Source organism: Camelina sativa, chromosome 17, assembly GCF_030686135.1.
Source record: "Camelina sativa cultivar CO46 ecotype springtype chromosome 17, ASM3068613v1".
In the NCBI taxonomy this organism is placed as follows: domain Eukaryota; kingdom Viridiplantae; phylum Streptophyta; class Magnoliopsida; order Brassicales; family Brassicaceae; genus Camelina; species Camelina sativa.
In genome coordinates this window covers 11,992,426-12,007,284 of record NC_141896.1, presented here as the reverse complement: position 1 = coordinate 12,007,284, position 14,859 = coordinate 11,992,426, and the positions used below count along the sequence as shown (strand labels likewise).

General features: G+C 36.9%; 1 protein-coding gene, 1 long non-coding RNA gene and 1 pseudogene across 8 annotated transcripts; 2 read left to right on the top strand and 1 right to left on the bottom strand.

The window, feature by feature from the left end:
• Positions 1-1,702, bottom strand: LOC147923559 (uncharacterized; annotated as a pseudogene).
• Positions 1,703-8,453: 6,751 nt separating this feature from the next.
• LOC104756768 (uncharacterized) lies at positions 8,454-9,249 on the top strand. The gene is made up of 2 exons (XR_015587649.1): positions 8,454-8,598; positions 8,701-9,249. It is a non-coding gene; the product is annotated as an uncharacterized LOC104756768 (long non-coding RNA).
• Positions 9,250-11,058: 1,809 nt separating this feature from the next.
• On the top strand, positions 11,059-14,170 carry LOC147923558 (inositol-phosphate phosphatase-like). 7 transcript variants are annotated; one of them, XR_015586493.1, is made up of 10 exons: positions 11,082-11,414; positions 11,593-11,644; positions 11,804-11,841; positions 12,105-12,155; positions 12,327-12,407; positions 12,502-12,605; positions 12,705-12,789; positions 12,915-12,954; positions 13,121-13,199; positions 13,406-14,170. XR_015586493.1 is itself a non-coding variant. In XM_087494564.1 (9 exons), the coding sequence occupies exons 5-9, from the start codon at positions 12,581-12,583 to the stop codon at positions 13,411-13,413; spliced, it is 237 nt and encodes a 78-aa protein (XP_087350690.1). In that variant the 5' UTR covers positions 11,059-11,414; positions 11,593-11,644; positions 12,105-12,155; positions 12,327-12,407; positions 12,502-12,580; the 3' UTR covers positions 13,414-14,170. The 7 variants fall into 7 exon arrangements, 4 of the variants coding, with proteins under 4 accessions (XP_087350690.1, XP_087350687.1, XP_087350689.1 ...); XR_015586495.1 differs by having other exon boundaries at positions 11,798-11,841; XR_015586494.1 differs by having other exon boundaries at positions 11,125-11,414; positions 11,745-11,841.
• The last annotated feature ends 689 nt before the right edge of the window (positions 14,171-14,859 follow it).

Genomic DNA, 14,859 nt, shown 5'->3' with positions numbered 1-14,859 from the left:
TCAAACATCGCAGTGAATTAAAGCAAAAGGTGCAGAAGCTTTATCAAAACTCTCAGGAAAAGTAGAACGTGTTTGTTTCGCACGTAAGCAAATATCACAAGAATGTGTTTTGTCAAAATCAACCACTAAACTATTAAAAACCGGTAATGTAGAAAGCACTTTGTAAGATGGATGACCAAGTCGACAATGCCACAAAACAGAAGGAGAAACAGTTCCCTTGCTAGCCTGATGAGCTCTTGCAACTCGAACACCCTTGAAGTAGTATACCCCTCTCGCTCTTAACCGCCGCCAATCAGGGTCCTCGTAAAACGGTCATGTAATACACAAAGAGTATCAGTAAAGATAGCAATGCATCCCGTTTGCTTGAGTAGGCGTGATACCGAAATAAGAGTACAATTGAAATTCGGAACATAGAGAACATTGGGTAAGAAATAATCAGTATTCAACTGTAATGTCTCTATCTTCGTAGCACGAGAAGCCGTGCCATCAGGAAAAGTGACCGCAGAAGGCATAATATCAATAACTTTGTGCTACAAGGACAAATCGCCTGTCATATGGTGAGAGGCACCAGTGTCTATGATGACATCAGTGAGATTGGTTTTACCAGAAAAACGTTCAGTAGAAAGTTGGCTCTATTGATTCTGAAGAAGACTGATTAGAGAGGCAATCTGGTCAGCAGGAACCAAGGAACAGAAGCAGGAACTGGAACAGAAACCGCATTTGCATGAACACGTCCACGCCCGCGGCCACCAGAAGAAAAAGACCGACCACCACCACGTCCCCTTGTACTCTGTCCCGAAGCAGAGCGTTGTTGTTGTTCTTCAAGGAACCACTCAGGATAGCCATGTAAGAGAAAACACTCCGACGCGTCGTGTCCCTTACGCTTGCAGTGAGAACACATCCGATTGGGATCACGACTCCAAACATTAACGGCGGCAGCAGTAGCAGGACCGGATAGAGAAACAGGGGAAGATTCGGTTTTCACAGCGAATCCGACAGCTTTGTGTCTTGTATTAGTAGAGCGCATGTTGTCGAGATCTTGTTCTGCCCGGATAACACGTGAATAGACGATGTTCAAGTCAGGAAGAGGCTCCTCATCAATGATTTGAGATCGAATGTGACTAACCCGCGACTCATCAAGACCAAAAAGAAATTTGTGAACCGCAGCAGCACACGTACATGTAGTGGTAGATTGAAAAGCTTGTAACTCTTCCCAAAGTTTAGAGAGACGACCGTAAAACTCAAGAACAGATTGGCCGTTCTGTTTGCAATTTCTAATCTCTTCCTCCAGAAGATGTTTACGAACACCATTCTTGACCGAGAACCGGCACTTAAGAGACACCCAAAGCTTGAAGGCTTCGGGAACATGAGAAACAGTAGAGGGAACTTGTGGATCGATAGCAGTGCGTATCCATCCCACAATCATAGAGTTAGTAGAAATCCATCGGGCAAGATCAGGATTAGAGGTAGGTTTTGGTATAGAACCATCAATAAATCCAATCTTTTGTTTAGCTTGGAGAAAATTCCAAAGCTCTGTTGTCCACTCTGAGTAGTTATCACCACGAAGAAAAACAGGGGTGATAAGCGAACCAGGATTATCTGAAGGATGTAGAGTATACAGAGTCTCCAAAGAGGTGTTCTCCGCCATAGTAGATGCAATAGTAGAAGAAGTAGTAGATGAAATAGTAGAGGAAGTAGACATGAGAACAAGTATGAATTTTGATAAGAAAAAAAATGAGAGAAAGAATCAAAGCCAAGCAAAGAACAATTCTAGAAAAGAAATCGCTTGTCTGGCTTTGATACCATGTTATGAACGTAAAGTCTGAGTATTATTGATAGATGTACAAGAGTCTTTATACAAGGTAGATCCTAAACTTTAGGGATATGAACTAATCCTATATAACATATAGATTACAACATAGTTTAGTTATCCTTATCTCTATACTAAGCTTATTGCAGTGTAGCAATAGCTAGTTATCATTTACAATAATTTTCATTTAAGATGTTTTTTACTCATAGAGCTTTCAAGATGGATGATAGTATATCGATTTACATGTTATTTACAATATTGTATTGACGTTGTTTCGGATAAAGGGGTTAAATAATCCACGTTTTATGAAATTGGGTAACTGAAATTGCATTATATTATGCAATTTTCCGACTCTCCACCGTTGCATACAAAAATCAAAATAAACGAAATAAATTACCAAATAAACTGGAAATACAAAATCTCAGAATTTTAAATCTGCGTGACATAAGAAAAACAAGGGACAACTCTATACAGTCAAGTTTACCATATGAAAAAAAAAAATCGGGTAACTGAGATATGTGCACTATATTATGCAATTTTCCGACTCTCCACCGTTACATACAAAAATAAATAAAAAGAACATAAGGACAAGGCAACCTATCTAATTCAGTTGTTGTTAAGAAACGAAATAATTTACTAAATAAACTGGAAATACAAAATCTCAGAATTTTAAATCTGCGTGACATAAGAAAAACAAGGGACATACAGTCAAGTTTACCATATGAAAAAAAAAATTTCTATACAGTAAAATAAAATAGATAATTATCTACTAAGGTTTTCGGACTAAGAAGGTTAATAGTACTACTAGCAAATTAATCACATATAATTTTATTCTGTAACTCCGAAGGGACAATCAACTTTTTTTTTAGAATTAATAAAATTAATAAATATTTTTAACATATTTTCTCTTCTGAATCTATTGGTAATTTGGTACACATAATCGCATTCTTCTTCTTGGAAATTGAAAAGTAATAGAAAAAGTAATAGAAACGGTGGAGTTTTTGGCGAGAGAGACAATAAGTGGGGACAGATATTTCGTAAACGAGTCATGATCATGTATTGTCATTTTGAGTTAAGTGACCGAAAAAAATTATCGCTTGCAACGGAACAAAAATATTTTGTTGATTCATTTTCTTTGCTAATTTGTTAATAGTATATGACAATAGTTACATAGATAAATCACTTTTTTTTTGTTATTAAGTTTTTTATGAATTAAAAAAATCTCAAATACAACTTAAACAAATTTTGTAAAAAAAAAAAATCATTAATTCAGAAAAACAATCCTAAATTACATTTTTTCCAGTCTCTAGTCAATTAGAAAAATTAATTTGAACTAATATGTATCATATGCTTTCGAAAAATATATTTGGTATTAATCCATATATTTACGAAAATGTAGAATTCCCTAAAAGGAAAGATTCTTAATTGATTTTGCAGTATTTTTATTTTAAACCCCATTTATAATTATTTAAATAAACTGTGTTTCATTTTGAGGTACCTATAGTGGTACAAGATGTGGTGCAGGTTCAGAAAAAGGTCCACAAGGCTCTGTTCCAAGAGGATGCAGTGGAAGAAAAAGCTGTTGGGGAAGGTACTTCGGTCTGTGAGGGTAATGATGAGCAGTTTGGGGAACAGCCTGCTTCCCTGACCATGGGTGCAGGTGTGGCTGAGAATCATGCGGCGGACCCTCAGGAGGAGGTGGCTACGGATGAGGTTGGGTTGGAGTTAGATGAGCAGATGGTTACTGATGAGCAGGCGATTGGTGGTGAGGGGGATGCAGTTGTAGTTCCGAATGCTGCTCTCACTCAGCTGCCTTCGGCTGATACGGGTACCATGGTTTTGGATGAGCATAAGGAGACAAGTGAGGGAATTGAACCAAAGGTGGATAAGGCAGTTAAGCCTAAGATGGGTCTGATGCCGGGGGAAGGGTCCAAGAAGCTGAATGTGTATCTTCGCAACACACCAAGGAAGAGGCCAGCTCCAAGAATTCGGATCACGGTGGCGATGGACATAACCCGAAGAACCAGGACATGGGGAAGGGAACCGTTGGTGGTGGAAAACCACTTAAACCATTGGGTTGATAAATGAAGATCTTAAGCTGGAATTGCCAAGGCCTAGGTAATTAGGCAACTATCGGACATCTTAGGGACTTGTGGTTTCAGCACTGGCCGAATTTTATGTTTCTATCTGAAACAAAACAGTCTTTTTTATTTATGGAGCAATTTGTAAGCTATTTTGGCTATTTTGGTTATTTAAATTTAATAACAGTTGATCCAATTGATACTAGTGGTGGATTGTCACTTTTTTATAATAAAGATGATTTTAATGTTTCAATTCTTTTTGAGTCGGATCGAATGATTGACATTAAGGCAATTTACAAAGGCAAAGTTTTTCACTTAATATTTGTTTATGGAGATCCAGTCCCTAAGAAGAGGGATTTAGTTTGGGAACGCTTAACAAGATTGGGTGTTACTAGAAGTACCCCATGGTTTATCATTGGTGACTTTAACGAGTTAACGGGGAATCATGAAAAGAGAGGGGGTAAACTCCGCCATGTGTCCACTTTCCGCTCTTTTAATTGCATGATTCAAGATTGTGGTTTTCTGGATTTCCCATATCTTAGGGATTTTTTGTCATGGCATGGATGGCCGGATAAAAAACCGATACTATGTTGGTTGGATAGAGCGTTAGGCAATGATGATTGGCATGCTGTTTTCCCGGATACGGTGACGGAATATCTACCTATGGTAGCTTATGATCATAAACCTATGTTGGCTTTCATCAGCACAAAATACCCGCGAGGGAAGCGACGGTTTGTATTTGATAGACGGTGTCTTGGCAAGGACGGTTTAATGGGTGCTATTTCCTCGTGTTGGGGGGCTGATGATCAGTGCGAGCAGGGAGATTTCATGGATAAGGTGGTAAATTATCGACGGTCAATTTCCAGGTGGCGGAAGTCACAGGTTCCGGTAGAACGGGATGCAATTGAGGTCCTTAAACTGCAAATAACTGTAGTGCAGTCGGATGATGTGACTACTCCGGAGGCAATTACTGAGTTACATACACGATTGCGGGAGGCATATCGTGAGGAGGAGACTTATTGGTATCAGAAAAGTCGGAACAAGTGGATGCGATTGGGTGATAGGAACTCCAAGTATTTCCACGCTCAAACGAAACAACGTAGGGCCCAAAATCGAATTGTGGAGCTTTTTGATAAGCATGATGTTTGGTCTACAGATGATGATGTAATTCGGAATACGGCGGTGTCATATTTTGAGGAGTTGTTTTCTACCATTAACCCAAATAATTGTGATGATGTTCTCAAGGAAGTTAATACGGTGATTACGGATGACGTCAATGCCCGACTGACTGGTCCCGCATCGGAGAAGGAGGTTAGAACCGCTCTGTTTATGATGCACCCTAATAAAGCCCCAAGGCTGGACGGGATGACAGTACTATTTTTTCAGAAAGCATGGAGTGTTGTGAAGACGCACTTGGTCCTCTTGGTGAATTCTTTCTTTGAGCAAGGTTCTTTTGATAAGCGGTTGAACACAACGCATATCTGTTTAATTCCTAAAGTGGCAAAACCGACTCGGATGACGGAGTTGCGATTGTGTAATGTGGGATACAAAATTATTTCCAAGATTCTGTGTCAATGGTTAAAAAGGGTGCTTCCTGGTCTTATTTCGCAAACTCAATCTGCCATTGTCCCTGGCCGGTTGATTTTGGATAATATTTTGATTGCTCATAAAATGTTTCATGCTCTCAGGACGAATCAATCTTGCAAAACAAAATTCATGGCCATAAAGACATATATAAGTAAGGCATATGATCGGGTGGAATGGGTGTTTGTGGAGCAAGTGCTTCGGAAAATGGGTTTCTCTGAGAAATGGATATCCTGGATTATGTTATGTGTAACATCAGTGGAGTATCGGGTTTTGCTGAATGGACAACCAAATGGGCTTATTCAACCAGCCCGGGGTCTGAGGCAAGGAGATCTTTTATCGCCTTATTTGTTTATCTTATGTACGAAAGTCCTTATTGCCAATATTTGGAAGGTGGAGTCGGATAAACAGATTATAGGTATTAAGGTGGCACATTGGTGTCCGCTTATTTCTCATCATCTTTTGTGGATGATAGTATGTTCTTTTGCAAAGGCTCTAAAGAGGAATGCAGGGCTATCTTAGGGATTCTGAAGAGTTATGCGGCATTGGGGCAACTGATAAACTTCAACAAATCCTCGCTCCAATTTGGTCATAAGGTCCCTAAGGAGACAAAATTGGAGATGAAATCGATTCTGGGTATTACTAATTTAGGTGGTATGGGGTCATATTTGGGTATTCCGGAGAGTTTGGGAGGTTCTAAGACGAAGGTTTTCTCTTATGTCCGGGATAAGCTTCAGGGTCTTACTACTGGTTGGTCGGCAAAACTTCTTTCGAAGGGGGGAAAGAAGTAATGATAAAGTCTGTGGCAACTGCGGTTCCGACATTCATGATGTCCTGTTTTCGGTTTCTGAAAACCATAACGTCAAAGCTTACTAGTGCCATAGCTAACTTTTGGTGGAGCACTAATGGTCAGAATGGGGGTATGCATTGGTTGGCGTGAGAGAAGCTTTGCTCAAGTAAGCAATTTGGCGGTTTGGGCTTCTGGAATATTGATGATTTCAATACGGTTGTACTGGCTAAGCAGTTATGGAGGCTGATAAAAAACCCGGGTCCACTTTTTGCTAAGGTTTTTAGAAGTAGGTATTATTGGAATTCACATCTAGTGGATCCCATTAAATCCTACTCTCCATCTTATGGTTGGAGAAGTATTGTTTCCGCTAGATCTCTGGTAAGTAAAGAACTTATTAAACGGATTTGATCCGAAGAGACCGTATCTGTTTCGACAGACTCTTGGGTTCCAGCCCAATTCCCGAGACCAGCGTTGGGTAGGGATTCGTCTACCGACCCTTTTGTCCATATTAACGATCTCATTGATCGCAGCACCAACACATGGCGGATGGACCGGCTTGCCGAACATTTTGATCCTGTTGATGTAGCCTTGGTAGGGGCTATACCACTTAGTATTACGCCGCAGAGTGAATCGTTTGGTTGGCATTTTACAAAATCTGGGAAGTATACGGTTAAATGAAGGTATCATACAGCTAGGCTGGCATTTCCTACTGGCCCCTTGACGGTGGTTTGTGGCCCTGATATAGTACCTTTAAAGGCAAGAGTTTGGAAAATAAAGTACCCCCCAAAGATTCAGCATTTCATGTGGCAAGCCCTTTTGGGCTGTCTCTCGGTCACGGCAGATTTAAGTCGCCGGGGAATTTCTTGTGATTTGGAATATGCTCGGTGTGATTTTTCGGACGAAACGGTTAATCACGTCCCTTTTTAGCGTTCGCCCGCGCGTCAAGTTTGGGCCCTTTTCAATGTCCCGACGGGCACAGTTGGTTTTCCCACAGCGTTGGTCTACGCAAATATGGATAATTTCCTGAGCTCAAAGAATCCAGGATCACAGGTTATAGCTATCCCATGGATCATGTGGTATATTTGGAAAGCTATGAATGCGAAGGTATTTGAAAACATGGTGGACGATGTGGCACAGATGGCAGCCTGTGAGGCAACAGCATGGTTTACGGCTCAGGTTGAGGAGGAGGAGGTTACGGCTCCAACGTATATTGGGCCTCAGTTAGAGAGGGGGGGGGGCGTGTCTCTTTCAACTGTTTTTACCGGACTCCGTTGTTTTGTTGATGGTTCTTGGAAGGCCACCGACAAGTTTGCTGCTGCAGGCTGGGTGTGTAGCGCGTCCTAAGGATCATTTTCCCTTCTAGGTACCTCAAATTTTCGGCGCAGTCTCTCACCGCACGCGGAGGTGGAAGCTTTTGTGTGGTCTTTGTGATGCATAATAGGACACGATTTCAAGGAGGTAGCTTTTTCACACACTGCTCAGATTTGGTGAAGATGGTGTCTTCTCCGTCCGACTGGCCAGCTTTTTCTGCCTATCTTAATGACATCAAAGTGGATATGGAGGAATTCTCAAGTTTCTCTTTGACTTTGATCTCCACGACTGCAGATGTGCTTGCGGATCGTTTAGCACGACAAGTTCATACTCAACCGCATGTGTACATATATTAACAGTTCCCTTCCATATTAGCTTCTTTTAGTCAATCTTTTATTTTTGTTGTTTCAAAAAAAAAACTGTGTTTCATTTTTAGTTTGTTAATGGTCATTTAGTGTTATAAATTGATGATTTGATTTCTATTGGAAAGATGGAAAAACAAAAGTTATGATATTTTTTGGGAATAAGAATACTTTAAAGGGGTTATTTTCTGAATTCCCCATTGAAAATGTTCGTTTAAAAGCCGTCAATGTGGTAGAAAAAAAAAATTGGTCTGCACAATTTATATTATCTCTCATGCATATATGACATTTTAAATTATTTAATTAATTGTTCATTAGCATAATGCAATGGTTTTAACCAAAGAAATGTAAAGTAGAATGCAACTTGTTATTAGCTTGGCTTTTAAGCTTTTGCTCAAATTTATAAAGAATCCAGAAGATGGTGACGTTAGGTAAAACCGTAAAAATGTAATAACTATTGTAAATTTTTCATCAAACTCTTTCTATACATAAAGACCTTCATTGAGGAGATTATTATCAAACTCACATAACTTAGAGAACAAAAAAAAAAATAGAGAATGACACGAGGAGGATATCTCTCTGTTGAGTTTGATATCAAGTCTCCGGCGTATAGATTCTGTGTAGGTTACATGCTGATAGCGAAACCCACTATAGACAAAGGTAACTATTTCTTATTACAGATAAAAACATATGTTGATTCATAATTCAATTAATATTTCTTGATTACAACTCTAATTGCTATATTATATGTTTTCACCAAAGTTTCGACTGAGGAGGTAGAGGTTGATCTACCTTCGGAGAAGAAAAAGGTTCGGCTAAGAATGGAGGGCTTTCAGATCCCGGAGTGGTTCAAGACGCTCGCTATACCTTTCATCCGCAGTACTATTGATCGTGAAGAGGCAAAGTCGCGAAACCCAGATTACTACAAGAAGCTCGATTGCTCGAAGGAACCATGAGCGTCATTCACACGGAAGGCAGTGACGGTACATGCAGTAGCCGAGCAATCTGGACCATACAGTATGAGAAGGTTAGCGATGACATCAAGGACTCCAAGATCAAGGTGAAGGTTCATCATCGACACTACTACAAGATACTTTCAGGTGATGGATGAGATAATCTTCTCATATCCTTAGAATGATCTAAAATAGTCACACAGTTAATAATAATTTATGATACTAGTTATCGTTTAATTATGGTTGGCATATGGGAAGTATTTGCTCTTGAAGCTTTCAAGATGCATAATTATCATATCGATCTTCATATTATTGTTGTATCGACGATAAATTTCTGATAAAAGGGATCATTTATTAATCCATGTTTTATTATTGGGTAAGTGACATATGTGAATTATGCAACTCATTGTCTAAGTAAGAAACCCATCTCCACCATTTACAAAATATTACATAAAAGTAAATATGGACAAGGGCAGCTCCTAACCTATCCAATTTGATTGCTTTATTATTTCTGAAGAAACGAATTGGAGTCTCAAGAATAAATTGAAATTAAAAAATGTAAAGAGTTAGTTGAATCTCCATGACATAAGAAAAAACAATGCACAATTCTAGACAGTGCAATACACATATACAGTACCTAATGAATATACTTTAACAGACTCGTTAGTCTATTCAATGAATATACTCGTTAGACTCGTTAGTCAGACTCAAGCATTGTACATAATGAATATACTTTATTACATTATGAACAAATACCAATTAGTGAGTAATAAAGCAAAATAGACTAACGAGTCTGTTACTCACCGCACACTCAAGCATTGTCTTTAATCTCATATCCAACGAAGCAATCACATTTGTTTAGACTCATACCGTAATTATCTTAGTTACTCTTCAAAAAAATTTGAGAAACCTTTATAAATTTTGTTATTTTTAATTTTGTTCTTAGAAATATATTTGTTGTTATTTGTTTTAATTTTATTTCATTAGTCTTTTAAATTTTTGCATGTGAAACTATTGGAAATTAAAAAAAACTGAAGAAAAACAATAAAAACGTGATATTTTTTAAAAAAAATCTCCGTGTTTCTTTTCCAAAAAATATTCCCATGAAAAAGGTTCGTTTACAAGGCATCAACTAGGTAAATGAAAGCTCCCATAGACAATATTAACTTTGTCCACAAAAAAAAATTACAATATTAACTAAATAATTGTGTGAATTAATTAAGCTGATTGTATATATATGTTTATAGCTGTCACATGTCTGTTAAGCTTATGGTTAAATTTTATTAAAAGTCGATATGGTGAAAGGGTTAGGTAAAAATAATTAGTGTAATTTTCAGAAATTTTTTCTATATAAACACCTTCATTGAGAAGATTCTTATCAAACCCACACAACATATACCCCATAACAAAACAAAAACAAAGAAAAACGAAGAAGAGCGAGAAAGAGAGAATGACACTAAATGGATATTTGTCTTACTGATTTATACATAAAGTCTCCGGCGAACGAATTCTTTCAGACATGCTTCAACATACTAGATCTCCCTAAAGGCAATGGTCAAAGTTCAATAAGAATTCAAAAGTATAAATTTCTGGCAGTTTGACTTTGAAATGTATACAGAGCTATGGTATTTTGTTTTAACAGAAAAATGACTTGAGTAGATATTTATTTCAAAATTACAGAACCACTTTCAATCTACACTATAGTTACATTGTTATGTGTTTACAATCTATCGTCATAATGATGACTAGATCTTTTTACTTTCGCTCGATTTTACGGTAGTAAAAATGCTTTCATAGAAAAAATTAAATTAAGTTGGTCGGTTGAAGAGACCTTTCCTATTAGGCTATTAACCACTATTAACCACAGTATATATATTTTTAAAAAATCTTTCCACCGCCACTGATTCAGAATCAGAGAGGTATAGGGACGTCACATGTCATGCCCATTGTTATTAGGGTCCCTTGTTATTATCCCTACTATTAAAAGAAAAACGTTGCCTGAAAAAAACCTTAGTTTTAAGAATTTACAATACAATGTCATTGCAATTATGACCAAAATTTTGATTTTTAAAAAGGATACAAAGGAAATTTCCAAATCCATGTAAACGGATAAAGACGAGGATCTCAAATGACCCGTTTACATTATTCCGGATCCTTTCCTTTAATCATGACCGTTGATTAACTTCGATCATATCCGTTAATTTAAAAACCTAAAAAGCGTTTCTCTCTCTCCCTATTGTCGCCGTCTCCAATTGTTTACAGAGTTTTTGTTAATTTCATAGGAGCTTTTCTACACAACAACACTTGATTCTCTCTCAATTTTAAAGGATAGTATATTTGATTTTGAAACGATTAGGATGAATATGATTTGTGATATTGTTGTTTGTTCGTTGGATGTAGTTTTTTTTTTATGATGATGATACAGGAGATTTCTTGCTATTTTGATCTGGAGCTTGGGAAAATCAAGACTAAACGTTTTGCTGCAAGAGAGTGTAATGGTGGACGACATGATTGACACAACAGGTGAATTATAAGTCTGTATCTTCTGCATGTAAATCTGTAAACACTCTCCGTTATACTTAGATACTTATGTAGTTATGTTTAAACATATTAGGAACCATAAGCAAAGGTGCGGCTCTGTCACTTTATTTTTTTTTAAGTGAATAATTGGATCTAAAACTAAAAGTATTGGATTTCTCAGGGAGCCATTGAGCCAGTTCGACGTTGGGGACTGATTGAGTGAAGCAACAACGGTAAATAATCGACTTATGGAACTTTCATGTGAAAGCTAATTTCCTCCACGGATCAAGGGAGTTTGTGTTAAATGCATTTTTAGAATTCCGTATTTTGTAGTTGGGGCACATGTATATGTCATATATTGTGTGACATTTTGATTTATCTATAAGTTGCAGAGAGAATGTTGTGGCTGGTGATTTTACTGCTGATATGGGTATTGTTTTCTTTTCTAATTGTCTGATTTTTTCCCATGTTTATTGATTGAATTTTAAAACGATTTCTAAATTCTGTTTGTGTTATGGATGAGTAATTCTGATTAAATCTTTGACATAGATACTAGCAACTGAGTTTTTCAGCTTTTAGTTATCCAATTCTGAAAATTTCTATGACCCTTCTCACTCGATCTAATATGATCATATCCATTGATCATTCTGCGTAATCATGATTTAATATGGCTTATTTTGTTTCATTCTGCAGGTCATTCGTAAATGGTTTTACGAGACCAAACATGTTGAACACAAAGGCCAGGTTTTTTTCTTTGTTTGTTCCCTCTGCTCTTAAAACTTTTATTGCAAGATTGCATCTTTATTTCATCTTACGCAATCACACAACGTGGGAATTGCTACTTCTAATCACAGAGTGTCGATTTTGTTTTGGAATCATCTTACTTTGGTTCCTGAAATTGTTGTTGTTTCTTAGGTGGATTTGGTGATTGAGACTGATAAAGGATGTGAAGAACTCGTGTTTAATCATCTCAGGCAGCTTTTTCCCAACCACAAGGTGATTTATTATTCCTTCTCTAACGTTGAATTCCCCTTTTGTTAGCTCCTCCTTCCTTTGCATTGATCATGAGAGTTTTTGGCTATGGGGTTAGTTCATTGGAGAAGAAACTGCAGCTGCCTTCGGTGTGACTGAACTGACTGATGAACCAACTTTGATTGTTGATCCTCTTGATGGAACTACTAATTTCGTTCACGGGTAAACATATATGTTCTTGCCTGATTTTTCCATTTGCATGATTGTGTTTGTTTTATTTCTCACATTTTATTGAAAAAACCAAATCCTGATTTTTCTCAGGTTCCCTTTTGTGTGTGTTTCCATTGGACTTACCATCGGAAAAGTCCCAGTGGTTGGCGTTGTTTTCAATCCGATTATGGATGAGGTAATGTGTAGATAGTTTCTAATGGTTCAAGTTTCTTCAATCGATACCAGTTAACATTATAGATAGTTTCTTTGGTCAATGAATGTATGGTGACGTTTTTTACATGATATCCAATGATCAAACAGCTATATATCGGTGTCCAAACATGTTGAACACAAAGGCCAGGTTTATTTTTTATTTTTTTCCCTATGCTCTTTTAACTTTATTGCAAGAATGCTTCTTGATTTCATCTAATACAATCATACATAGTGTGAATGACTAATTCTAATCATTGAGTGTCAAATTGTTTTAAAAATCTATCTTCTTTGGTTCATGAAATTGTTGTTTTTAGGTGGATTTGGTGACAGAGACCGATAAGGATGTGAAGATTTCGTCTTTAATCATCTCAAGCAGCTTTTCCCAACCACAAGGTGATAATTTATTCTCTGTTGAATTCCCCTTTTGTTGTTAGCTCCGCCTTATCATGAGCGTTTGGCTATGAAATTAGCTTATTGGAGAAGAAACTACTGTTGCATTCGGTGTGACAGAAATAACTGATGAACAAACTTGGACTGTTTATCCTCTTGATGGAACAACTAATTTCTGTTCTTAATGCGTTTGGATTCTAACCTTGCAGACTCTTGAAGAGGCTCTGAACAAGCTAGAGGGTGTTACATGCAATAGAGCAGAAGGAGCTATGTATCTATTCCCTTGCCTTAACCTTTCAAAGAAGGCGATTGCAGCTGCAGAGGCTGAAAAGACAGCACAAGACAACTACTACTACAAACGCATTCTAAAAGCTACTAGAATAGTTGTAGTCCCTGGTTCCGGCTTTAGACAGGTTTGAAAAAAGGAAAAAGCTTTCGCTTTAAAGAACCAAACCAAACTAGGTGAGAAGAAGAGCAAAGATCTTCGATCAAACGCGAAGATTATGACGATGATGATGATGGTCTTTTCAGAGATGTAGTGATGGTGATAGAGATCTTAGACCTTCTCGCCGATCCATGAAGCGAGGGACTTCAAACGATACAGTTCAAGGAGCTTTCCAATCTGTTTGAAGAGAAAGAGTCAAGCTTGGAGGAAGTGAAGCAAGAAGACATCAAACAGAGATGGGTTTATCGATCCAATAGATTTGCCAAGAGTTTTGACTGCCCTTGGCTTAAAACAAGGATCTAACAGTAAGCGTTGCAGGAGAATGATCAGATCATTCAATGGAAATAAAGACAGAATAATCGATTTCTATAGATTTGTGAAATTCATGGAGAACAATCTATTAGTTTATTTATCCCTTATTTTCTTCTTGCTGAGTCTTTTACTATAGTTGTGTCAGAACCTTTTTAAAATTTCTGAACTGTCACTAAAGACCGTTAAAACTAATGAGAATGGAGATAATTGTCACAGACATGAATACTCTGCCAAAACATAGAGGTTTTTTTTCTTGGCAAACAACATAGAGGCTAAGTCTAACAAATACTGTCAAATTTGTTATATTCACACCTATAATAATAATAACGGTGTGAATAAACCAAACTCACTTAACAAAAAAAATTGATGTATCATCATGATTATATTTATTAAATAATTATAAGCTTTTATGATTTCACATATGCACCAAAATATTGACAAAATAGCCAACTATTTTTTATGGAAAAATATTAATATTATATAATTAAAATTTTATGACCTAAAAGGGTATATAATTTGACCAAATATATGTTTTGCCATTTTTTTGAAGCAATTTAATTTATTTATTATGTACATATACATTCGGAAACTATAATTAAATTTTGATTAAAGTCCAGTCTATTTACAGTAGAACAAGAAATAGTACATGCCAACTAAAACGGGTAATTCGAGTAATGAAAACAATATATATGCTCCAAAAATTTTCCAAAAAAAAAAGGGACATAAAAATTAGATAAAAATATAGAATCGAAAAATATAGTTAGATAATTTCAAGTCTCAAACTTTCACTAATTTGGGTAAGGATTGACTATGGGACATGTAAATTAGCCACTTAGAAACGAATACTTCGTGAATATTGGATTTAAAACAGTTAGATAATTTTTGATAATAATAATTTATTTTGGA

Excerpts from the sequence above, each read along its gene's own strand:
- LOC147923558 (XM_087494561.1), top strand. The coding sequence starts at position 11,809 with ATGTTGTGGCTGGTGATTTTACTGCTGATATGG. Across the intron at positions 12,408-12,501 it reads AGCTTTTTCCCAACCACAAG|TTCATTGGAGAAGAAACTGC; the intron begins GTGATTTATTAT and ends CTATGGGGTTAG. Across the intron at positions 12,790-13,120 it reads TCAATCCGATTATGGATGAG|GTGGATTTGGTGACAGAGAC; the intron begins GTAATGTGTAGA and ends TGTTGTTTTTAG.